The sequence below is a fragment of the Sapajus apella genome, unplaced genomic scaffold, assembly GCF_009761245.1.
Source record: "Sapajus apella isolate SASKATOON/1434 unplaced genomic scaffold, GSC_monkey_1.0 scaffold15, whole genome shotgun sequence".
In the NCBI taxonomy this organism is placed as follows: domain Eukaryota; kingdom Metazoa; phylum Chordata; class Mammalia; order Primates; family Cebidae; genus Sapajus; species Sapajus apella.
The window spans coordinates 15117920-15128816 of NW_022436955.1; the positions used below are offsets into that span (position 1 = coordinate 15117920).

The 10897-nt window shown below is 43.5% G+C and overlaps 1 protein-coding gene and 1 long non-coding RNA gene across 5 annotated transcripts in view; one reads left to right on the forward strand and one right to left on the reverse strand.

The window, feature by feature from the left end:
• The window catches only part of ZFHX3 (zinc finger homeobox 3), a 279630-nt gene that overhangs the window by 249027 nt on the left and 19706 nt on the right, over positions 1 to 10897 (forward strand). For all 4 annotated transcript variants that reach the window (XM_032283837.1, XM_032283836.1, XM_032283839.1 and 1 more), the window contains 2 exons: positions 2061 to 2194; positions 2323 to 2523. In XM_032283837.1, coding sequence (XP_032139728.1) covers positions 2061 to 2194; positions 2323 to 2523 — 335 coding nt within the window. The remainder of the gene's footprint in view (positions 1 to 2060; positions 2195 to 2322; positions 2524 to 10897) is intronic.
• Positions 2058 to 10565, reverse strand: LOC116555323. The gene is made up of 3 exons (XR_004270476.1): positions 9144 to 10565; positions 4006 to 4483; positions 2058 to 2171 (listed from the first exon to the last, which is right to left on the reverse strand). It is a non-coding gene; the product is annotated as an uncharacterized LOC116555323 (long non-coding RNA).

Here is a 10897-nt window from a genome sequence, read left to right on the forward strand (position 1 = left end):
ATTGAAAGTATTATTTGATGCCCTTACCTACCGCATCTTGAGAATGCATTTGAAGAGTCAATATATAGAAGAGAACCAGTAAGCAAAAATCAAAATGATGGCAAATAAGGAAGCTTCTGGGTGCAAGAGAACTTAGGTCCCTGAAACATTAAAGGCTCCAAATGTAGACATGTTCAGGAGTGGCCCATCACACTGTAAGGTCTGAAACCTGCAACGCAAAGTTCCGTAGGATCAGGTGTGAGCGGGGCCAGGAGATGGGAAGTGGGCCATGGGGGAACTGGTCTAGAATGTTACAGCACCTAGTTAATCGGCAGCCAGTCCATCACATTAAACATCCAGCTGTCATGTATTACCTTTCAAGTGAAAATGAATAACTCCCATTAAGAGCAAAATGGGTTTGAAGTCGATTCGAGACAGATTAAAGTACTGTTATGAATGTGTGTGTTGGGAGGGGGGGATCTGTGTGTAATATGCTTGTCCTTGTACTTTTTAAATAATAGATGTCCTACAAACTTACGTAGACCAGGTTACCGAGATACTGGGGTTAAAGGTCACAAGATGTGCATTCTGGGAACAGCATCAACTTCCTGGAATATATTTCCTGCATTTGGCACATTTCTTTTCAAAATTATATTGTGGCCTTATGACTTTAATGAATAAAATTGATTTTCTAAGATTGTTTATTAAAGTATACATCTATAATGACAGCATCTTGGTGTCCACATCAGAACAAATTTCAAACCCAAGCATAAATGGAAATACATGCTAGATAACTAGACAGGGTAAAACAGAAAGCAGCTTAACAAGGAATAAAAATTAGGCTTTCTAATCCAGTGACCTGAGTGCTGAGTCACATTATTTTTTCATGAGGGCAGTGGGTATATATTTTCTCACTACCACTTTCATGAATTTTAAGAATTTTAAGCAAAATTCTGAAAAATGGAGTACCACATTCAAAACAAATGAAAGAGCCAACACTCAGAAATTGACCAGGTTGTGGAACAACCAGATCCATCCACACTGGAATTTGTGTTTAAACTGGAGGAGCCTTTCTTATCCTGGATAAACCCTTAGCCTGGCTGTTTTCATTTGAAAGTGTTCGCCTCAACTGGAAGGAGGAACAAATAGCAGCTTTTTTTTTTTCTAATTATAAACCCTGAGTCTAACCTAGTGCCTACTGATTGAGGTTAAACAATAGAGAAAATAAAGAAATGTTTCCTTTCCCTGCTTCAGAGAACTCCTTCCACCAGCACTTCTGTATGTGCTGTCTGCTACTCAGTCCTTATGGGCGGCTTCTCTTTAATTAGCATTTGGTTTTTTGGTGGTAGAGGCAAGAGGGGTATGGAGGCATGGCTTGGGTAAGCAGATAGGAAACTTTTCCTCTTCCCACCCACTCCGAATAAACTCTTAGGTTTGGAGCATTGGCTAGATTATATCTTGGATTCATAACCCTGCTTAGTTCTACTCCCCAGTTATTTCTTCCCCAAAAGCAAACTCCAGAACCCAAACTTGATTCCCCCCCCCCCCCACATATTTGGTATGCTGACAGCCATGTGAACCTTTCTCAAATCACATTCGTCATGTTGCTGGTGCTGTGCCATGTTGTGATTCCAAAAGGAGGGACAATAAAGTTGAGAGCACCTCTCTTCTTAGATCTCTGAAACAGAGCATGTCTGGTACTCGGGGTGGCAAAGCAAAACTTCCCACCCACCCTCAGCCCTACTGCCCCCCACAAGCCAGCAGATTGTGTCTAGATTGGGGGTGGTTAGAACAGACAGAATTTAGCTTAATCCAACTCCAAAGCCTTTTATTCCATTTCTTTGCCTTCTTTTCCTAATGTTCAGTTGTTAACATAGTGACAGAAATTCATGGGGGAGAAAGAAACACTTGCTTCTATTCCAACATGCTTGATAAATCAGTCCGGATGTTCATCCTTCTTGAATTTTGGTGTTTGAAGAAAATCCTGTGCTATAAATGAATGTTGATTTTCACCCAACACAAACCCTCTGGGAGCTGGCCTGGCCTGGCTGCTGTATTGCATCTTCTACTTTCTCTTCTAGCATCGTCCAGCCAAGCAGAGAAGGAGCTGACAGATTCTCCTGCAACCTCCAAACGCATCTCCTTCCCAGGTAGCTCAGAGTCTCCCCTCTCTTCGAAGCGACCAAAAACATCTGAGGAGATCAAACCGGAGCAGGTGAGGCTGGAAGGGACTCTGCTGGTGGGGGGTGAGATGCTGTAGACATTGGTGGGGAACACACACTTTTGGGTGGCTGGGCTTGGGGCACACACAGTTGCTCAGAGCAGTGGGTGTGTTCCCCACAGATGTACCAGTGTCCCTACTGCAAGTACAGTAATGCTGATGTCAACCGGCTCCGTGTGCATGCCATGACGCAGCACTCGGTGCAGCCCATGCTTCGCTGCCCCCTGTGCCAGGACATGCTCAACAACAAGATCCACCTCCAGCTGCACCTCACCCACCTCCACAGCGTGGCACCTGACTGCGTGGAGAAGCTCATTATGACGGTAAGGCAGCCAGGAGCAGCACCCTGTGGTCTTTCTCCAGGGTCAAAGGTGGCGCAGTAGCAAGATACCGTGTTATTGGATGAGAAAGCCAGTGTAGAGTTGGGAACGTCAGGTAATGGTTCTCATTCTGTGACCTTTGTTCTACCATCCCTGTCTTAGACTTGGCATGACCATAGCCCAAAGTGCTGAACATGTGTCCCTTAACATCCTCTCTCTCCTCCAGGGACAGAGGCATGGATTAGCTAACCATTGATGTGAAGAAATCATCATTCAAATTCTTCAAACCTTTACTGAGCAGGTCATGGACTAGATTGCTCTTACCTTCATTATGTCTCATTTCATCCTCATAACAAACTCTATTTTTGTTTTTGAAGGGAGCCAGGTACATTATGTCACACCTCTAATCCCAGTTCTTTGGGAGGTCAGGGTGGGGGGATCGCATGAGGCCAGAAGTTTGAGACAAGCCTAGCTAACATAATGAGACCCTGTCTCTACAAAAAGTATTTTAAAATTAGCCAGGCATGGTGGTGTATGCACCTGTACTGCTAGCTACTTGGGAGGCTGAGTTGAGAGGATCTTTTGTGTTTTTAGTAGAGATGTGGTTTCACCATGTTGGCCAGGAACTAAACTTGAGCCCAGGAGTTTGAGGTTGCAGTGGGCTATGATCAGGCCACTGCACTACAGCCTGGGTAACAGAGGGAGACCCTATCTCTTCAAAAAAAGAAAGAAAAAATTGTTTTGCCACATTCCCATCAGCACATAAGGAAACTGAGTTCAAAGATGTTAACTGACTTGATGCCATTTGTTAAGGAGCAGAGTAGAGGTTTGAACCCACAATTTTCAACTCTAGGGATAGCCCTGTAATGGAGGAGGAGTTTCTCAGGAGATACTTTTATTCTCAAAGCAAGAAAATGTACAGCTGGATATGTTGATTCGTGGATGTGGGTTTTGCATTTGTGAATATGATATTGCTAGAGCTGCAGATTTTGAAGGCATGACTCTTAAGTGACCACTGTAAACATGGCCTAATTAGTATAAAGATGTAAATCTAGCTGTAACATGAAAACTTTTCAAAATACTGCCGGTGGTGGTGATATCCTAGTTTTGACTACGCTGGTGCTGCTATGAAAGCCCTTTCCTGGGTGGACGCAGTGGCTCACGCCGGTAATCCCAGCACTTTGGGAGGCTGAGGCAGGTGGATCACCTGAGGTCAGGAGTTCGAGACCAGCCTGGCCAACATGGTGAAACCCCATACTAAAAATACAAAGATTAGCCAGGTGTGGTGGCAGGTGCCTATAATCCCAGCTACTCAGGAGGCTGAGGCAGGAGAATCACTTGAACCCAGGAGGCAGAAGTTGCAGTGAGCCCAGATCACGCCACTGCACTGCAGCCTGGGCAACAGAGCAGGACTCTGTCTCAAAAAAAAAAAAAAGCCCTTTCCTGATAATTAGAGGAAAAACCACCAAAGAGAATTATTCTCACCTCTTTCTTAGCATTATTTTTAGCAGTGGACTAATAGGAAGTTAATCTGATTGCCTTTTCATGTGAAGATTCCCAGAGAGGTAGTCTGTTCACAATTCCACGTTATAATGTGCAGGTCACAGACATATCACCTCTAGGCATTTCCTGTTCCATTTGGTTCTGCAGAAATTAATAATGTTGTAAGCGATGTTTAGTCGTGAAGAACATATAATTGACGATACATCAAGACAACTTGAGCAGCCCATGGGAAGCTCAAAGGTGACCTAGCATGAGTTGCCTTTCTGAGATCTTTCAAGTATGAATTAACTTTCTGTAGGTATTTGGCTGATGAATATTGTGTAAAGATTCTCTGTAAGTGAAAACCTCCCTTTGTGGACCAGTGGGTTTCTGTGTTACTGGTTTCCTCAGCGTTCTCATCAGCCTTGGAAGTAACAGGCCTCATTGTACTTCCCAGCTAATGGCCTGGAACCATGGGAGCCTGAAGGAATAGAAAGAGATGTGGGGAGGGAAGCATTGTCAATACTGAGCTACATTTTTCTTTTACTCAGGTGATTATTTTTGCTATTTAATATCAATCTAGTTTAGGAACTGTGGGCCTATAGTAATCAGCATGACTGGTTTACATTAGACAGTAAAAATTTCATTTATGTTATCCCTAGGGACTTGAGTATAACTTATATTTCAAATATTCATTGTTTGTTATATTTTCATAACAGCAATAGCAAGGTAAATTTCACGTGGCAAGTGTGGTAGTCATTGTGAATCTTCTTCATTTACCAATGGAGTCTTCAAGGGCAGGATATTACTGCTGCGTTTGCTTGGGTACCAATCCCTAAGATATTTCTGGAAGTTACCCAGTAACCAGCATCTTCGAAAGCAGTGATTGTTGACCTTTATGGAGACTCTGATGAAAGCTATACAGCCATACTGGATTATTCTTTGCACACTGATGTTTAATAACCAGTTACTGACCGTCCATCAAGTATTTTGCAAATATAAAATTGTGTGTACAATGCCAGGGAGCATAAGGATACATCATGGGACTGGTCAATAAAAACTGTTCTAGAACCCCTGACAATAGAATTATTTAGGAGACACTGCTCCCTAAAGGGGCTGTGCTTAGTATCTTGTATAGAAACCCCTACATGCTTCATCTTTCCACAGCAGACCCTGGAGATGTTTTCTAGACATTTCTGAGAAGTGTGCAGGTTGTGGGAAATGTACTGGTAATGGGAAGTCAATTTGTTAGCAACATGACAAAGTTAATGAATTCAGGAGTAAAGTTGAAAGTTGTGAGAAATGTAATCATATACATATTTTACTTTTTACTGAGAGATGTATATGCAAGGATGAGTTTTCTCTTTGCATGAGAAGATGTAGTTATGGCATGGCTGTCAGTACTAAACTGGTTTCTCCAGTCATGGTGATAGTTTGCATTGAGCCAAACTATGCATCTCTATCTCAGTCTTTTACTTCAGCAGGGAAAAAAAAAAAAAAAAGAGCAGCCAGGGTTAGAGGGAATTCATCAGCCTACCACAAGGTGAACTCGAGAGCCTGTTCAAGGACTGGAATACTGATCTTGGTTTCTGCCCCGATGAATCAAAGCAGATGCCAGTGTCTTTCCTCTGAAAATTTTGGTGTAAAAATAGAATTTGCAGTTGTTTTACAACTAAGTGATTATAATGAACCTGTGGTTAAAATCATGCCATGGGAGAGTATTTTACTGTCATTTTATTAGAAAACTGGCTCCAGGAAAGTACTGGTTAGGCTTTCTAGCGATATACTGTATCTGTTTGTTCATGGACAAAAAGAGCAGGAAACTGAAAAGAGTATGGATGAAAAATGGCCCTCTAACCAAGGCTCCATTTTCTAAACCATATCATTAAGGAATGGCCAGTTCTATGGTCATTCATCCTCCAGGAGAAGAAAGTTATATCTGCTTTGTCTCTGACTGGCTAGGATGAATGGCAGCAAGAGGAGGGAATCTTTCTTCTTTCCAAATGGTTGACTGAGTTAGTTGCCGTTGGCTGCAGAATAGGAAAAGCTTGCAAAATCTCCCAAATAGATGATTCCTGGCAGACAAGGGGCGTGTCAGGGGTATTTACAGCTGTAAATTCTGGTAAATATTTTTTGCTGTCTGGGTCCAAAGTCTCAGGATTTAGCTTGAGTTCGGTTCTGTCCCACTAAAAGTAAATTCCACCCTGATAAATGGAAACAGATTACTTTCTACATAACATCTTTCTGTTCAGTTGTAAATGGAGTGCGTTTTGAGGAGGCTTCATTTAATAATACCTTATCAGACAGCTTTCAGGAACCTGCAGTGTCTAATATGTCTGTTGCTATGGTAACACCTGCTTGCTTATGCTGTGCATCTCATATCTATGTCTTCCATGGGCCCCCTTCTTCTTACTGATGAGGGTGCTTGAGGAATATTCACCACTAGGAACAACTAGAGTGCTGGCCCTCCACTATGGAGACCGCACCTACAGCACTTCATTCTTCTTGGCCTACTGGAAACAGAGCTCCAAAGAGTGTCTCCGCACACGTTATATGAAAGAAGGAAATCTATAAAGCTTAACAGAGATGAGACAAGGGCTCCTCCACAACTGGCTGGGGAGTCCGCCCCCAGTGTCAGTTTCACATAAGAACTCTCACCTATTTACAAAGAAGCTTGAGATTTCAAATTGGTGAAATGAGATGTAGGAGCTGCTGTGTAGTGGCCTTATTTTCCTAATCTTTCAGGAAGTGAGGGTGGAAGGCATGGGGCCCGTGTTTCTGGCCCCTGGATGAGAATAGGAAAGACCATCTACCATGCATTTCAATACTCTTAAATTATTCTAATTGATCACTATCTTTCTACATGACAGAACACACCACTGGGATCCTGAAGCACTGGTATGGGGAAATTTTCTTTCTTCTTTCAACATTCAACAGAATATGACCTCACAGTGGAGATGGGATTGGTTCCTGGGCAGCTTAGGAACACCTTCTCTAGCCCTTTATCTTTACCCCCTTTGGTAGCTCTTAATTATTCTGTAATTTTTGCACCTGCACAGATTTCCCTTCCATGCCCCTGGCCCTGCGTTGCCTGCACTTTTCTCTATATCCCTTTTGAGACCACTAGTTTGTCCCTTGCGATTTTTTCCGTCAGTGTCTGACTCTCTGTGCCCCATGTGTGCCTGTGTGTCTGTGAGTCTCTGGGCCAGACTAGTCATCCGGCTCCCCCACACTGGAGATCTTCTTGGGTGGCCACTGGCCTGGGGGCTGTCACACCCACCTGGGTACCAGCTCTCTCACTTTACCTTCTAAGAGGAAGGTAATGACAATAATCGGGCTTCATTAATTCCAAGCCCTGTGAGATGATAGCCATTTGGAGGCTGTTTGCCAATTAGATGGTCTAAATTAGAAGTGACCTTGGTATACTGCCACTGCTTGCCTTTCGGAGTCTAATGAAGCTTTTCTCTCCAATTCATTCTCCTCACCTCTCACTCTCTGTGCACATGTGTATACCTCTTCATGTGTTTCCTGTTCTCCCACCCACCTTTTCGATCTTTCTCATCCTCAGTTTTAAAAATGTGGTTCTGAGGTACATTGGTTTCCAGCCCACATGAATGTTACCACAGCCCTACAGTATTTTCTTCTGAGCTTTATGTATTTAAAAACTGAATGAACTACCATAGAGAAGCAGTTTTAGAAAGGAAACAAGAAGGCCAAGGTGAAAGGATGGCTTGAATCCAGGAGTTTGAGACCAGCCAGGGCAACATGGCAAGACGGTGTCTCTACCAAAAAAAAAAAAAAAAAGAAAAAAAAACATTGCCGAGTATGGTGGTGTGTACCTGTAGTTGTAGCTACTGAGTAGGCTGAGGCAGAAGAATCAAACTCCGCAGTTTGAGGCTGCAGCAAGCCATGATCATGCCACTGTATTCCAGCCTGGGTGGCAAAGTGAGATTATCTCCAATTAAAAAAAAAAAAAAAGGAAATGGTACAAGGAGAGGAGAAGCTGGGCCTCTTAGACTCCATGGTCCAGTGCTCTCCCTGGCACATGTAGAAGGCAGTAAAGGCAGGGGAACCCAATTCTGAAACTCTACTGGCAAGATGTGCCTGGTTTGCTGGCTTTAAGTGTGCAGAAACCAGCTAATAGGCTGTCTAGATACAGGGAAGGAAGTGAGCAGCTGGCTTTAGGTACAGCACTCGCTAGATTGCTCAGCCCTAAAAGCAGTTGGGTTTTAACTTGATGCTTCAATGTTTTGGGCAGAACCAGCCTCATCTACCAGGATGTAAAGACTGGTTTGGTCTGTGCCAGAGAGGTCTGTGCCTAAGCCTCTCTCCTTTTTGTCTGTCTGAAGTTCTTCATTCTGTTGACTTTCAATTAAAAGTAAAGGATTTGAGGCATCCTTGGGAGCCTAGGTGTTGGCAGATCTACACTTTTCACCTAGAATAATGGATTTTTCAGAAAGAAGTCCTAAAGTGAGCAGTGCCAAGGCAGTAGGAATAGGGTCTCAGAGAAACTACGTTCACCACTTTTACTAAGAAAATATCTCTGCTGGTTGGGCGTGGTGGCTCACACCTGTAATCCCAGCACTTTGGGAGAGTGAGGCAGGCAGATCACCTGAGGTCAGGAGTTTGAGACCAGCCTGGCCAATATGGTGAAACCCTGTCTCTACTAAAAGTACAGAAAAATTAGCTGGGTGTGATGGCACATGCCTGTAATCCCAGCTACTCGGGAGGCTGAGGCAGGACAATCGCTTGAACCTGGGGGGCGGACGTTACAGTGAGCCGAGATCATGCGGTTACCCTCCAGCCTGGGCAACAAGAGCGAAATTCCATCTCAAAAAAAAAAAGGAAAAGAAAATATCTCTGCTTTCTAGCACATGGAATGCGTCAGGAACATCGATCTAACTTAGGCCAGCCTGTCTGTGGGTAGCCTTGAGAGATGAATGGGCATGAACAATCCCATAAGAACTTAACAAAGGGTTATCTAGGCTGCACAGGGTGTTTGCCCTTCCACATCTGTGATCTGCAGGTGTTGGGGTAGGTGGCACGATGGTGTTCCTTGTAATTCCAGCTTCTACCAAGAAATTATACATTGCAGCAGCCCCTCGCAAGTATCAAAGTGCGAGACCAGACCAGACCAGTACCTCAGACACTGGGCTGTGTAAGGTGGTCCTTGAGGCCTTAGGTTCCACTCACCTCACAGAATCCTGAAAAGCATGCAAACATAATCCAAAATGATAATGAACCAAACTATGATACATACGCAGTTCTAATACATACCTTGGAACTATATATTTATGAACCTATGTCCCCTCTCCTATTAGATCAAGGGTACTTTACTTAAGTACATGGATTTCCCTCTGGGGAACTTGTGATTTCCTGTAATCATCTGGAATATTCTTTCTGTGAAAGTATTTTCCTAGGAATCTGCAACTTTTATTAGATTTCTAAGGCTTTTATGACCTCTGAAGTTTTAATTATTCTGGATCATAAGCTTCTTGGGGACAAGGACTTTTGTCTTGCCCTCTGCATCTCACAAGCATGCAGCACGTGGATCCTGTACAGCGTTTCGTAAATGATGGTCAAATGAATGAACTGAGAGTCACTCAAGGCTACTCCTTCTCAACTGTGGTATTTTGGAATTAACTTAAGCCAAAATTTTTAGCATCAGTGTGGAACACTTCTGTTTCTATTGTATATGAAAATTGCTTAAACTGGGAGGTATTCAGTCTTGGAGTAGAACTCCACATTTCTTTTGTTATGCATGAAACCTGTTTGTTAGGGATATATCAGAGCCACTGTTTGCTTCTAAACTTTCTGCAACCCAGTCAATTGATGGTTTCTTCCTAACTTGCCATGAACTGTACATGTGCTCTGGGAGGAGAGTAGGTTAATTGGCTCAAAAGATATGGGAGGAAAACATATGGTGTCTAGAAGATCACCATGGTAATGCCTTTTGCATGGAAGAGGCCAATCTTGAGAGACCCAAATGCTGTAATGACTGTAATGAACTGCATTTTCTTAACCAGAAAAACTTTTTCTTGTTACTTCTCAGGTTCATTAGTGAATAGAGTGGGGGATGTAATTTAGTGTATTAAATGTTTACTGATGTATGGATTATTGGAATAATCAATGTGGATGGTACAGTCAATGTAGAAAGTGTAGGTGTTTGGGCTGATTGTATACTGTCATCTGGCCAAACCTTAGAACTTTTTTTGTTTGACTGTCGAGTACATGGCTGGAAGTATGGACATTGTAGGATTGTGGCCAGAGATGGAGAGGGGGAGAGGAAGAGACAGAAAGCATGTATGTAGGTTGTACAGGAAAACTGGTGGTAGGACCAGTTATTTGAGGGCCTCTGACGTTTGGCACACTTGGCATGACCAAGTTATGCTACAACCAGGTTTTGCCTTCTTACAAACCTACATGGTTCAGTGTTCCTGGCAAAAGGGAAAGTCTTTACAGAACGGTGCTCAGCACAGCTGGGATTTATTTATCTATTTATCTATCAAGAGTCTCACTCTGTCACCCAGACTGGAGTGCAGTGACACGATCTTGGCTCATTGCAACCTCTGCCTCCTGGGTTCATGCGGCTCTCCTGTCGCAGCCTCCTGAGTAACTGGGACTACAGGCATGCACGACCACGCCTGACTGATTTTTGTATTTTTAGTAGAGTTGGGTTTCACCATGTTGGCCAGGCTAGTCTTGAACTCCTGACCTCAAGTGATCTACCTGCCTCAGCCTGCCAAAGTGCTGGGATTACAGGAATGAGCCACCATGTCCGGCCAACAGCCGGGTTACTGACTTTCCCATTTTCAGCTGTCCATCAGAGACTATGGCTGGGACAGTCTGAATTCCATGCAGGTTAGTAGCCAGGTGTGATTGGAAAACAAAGAGG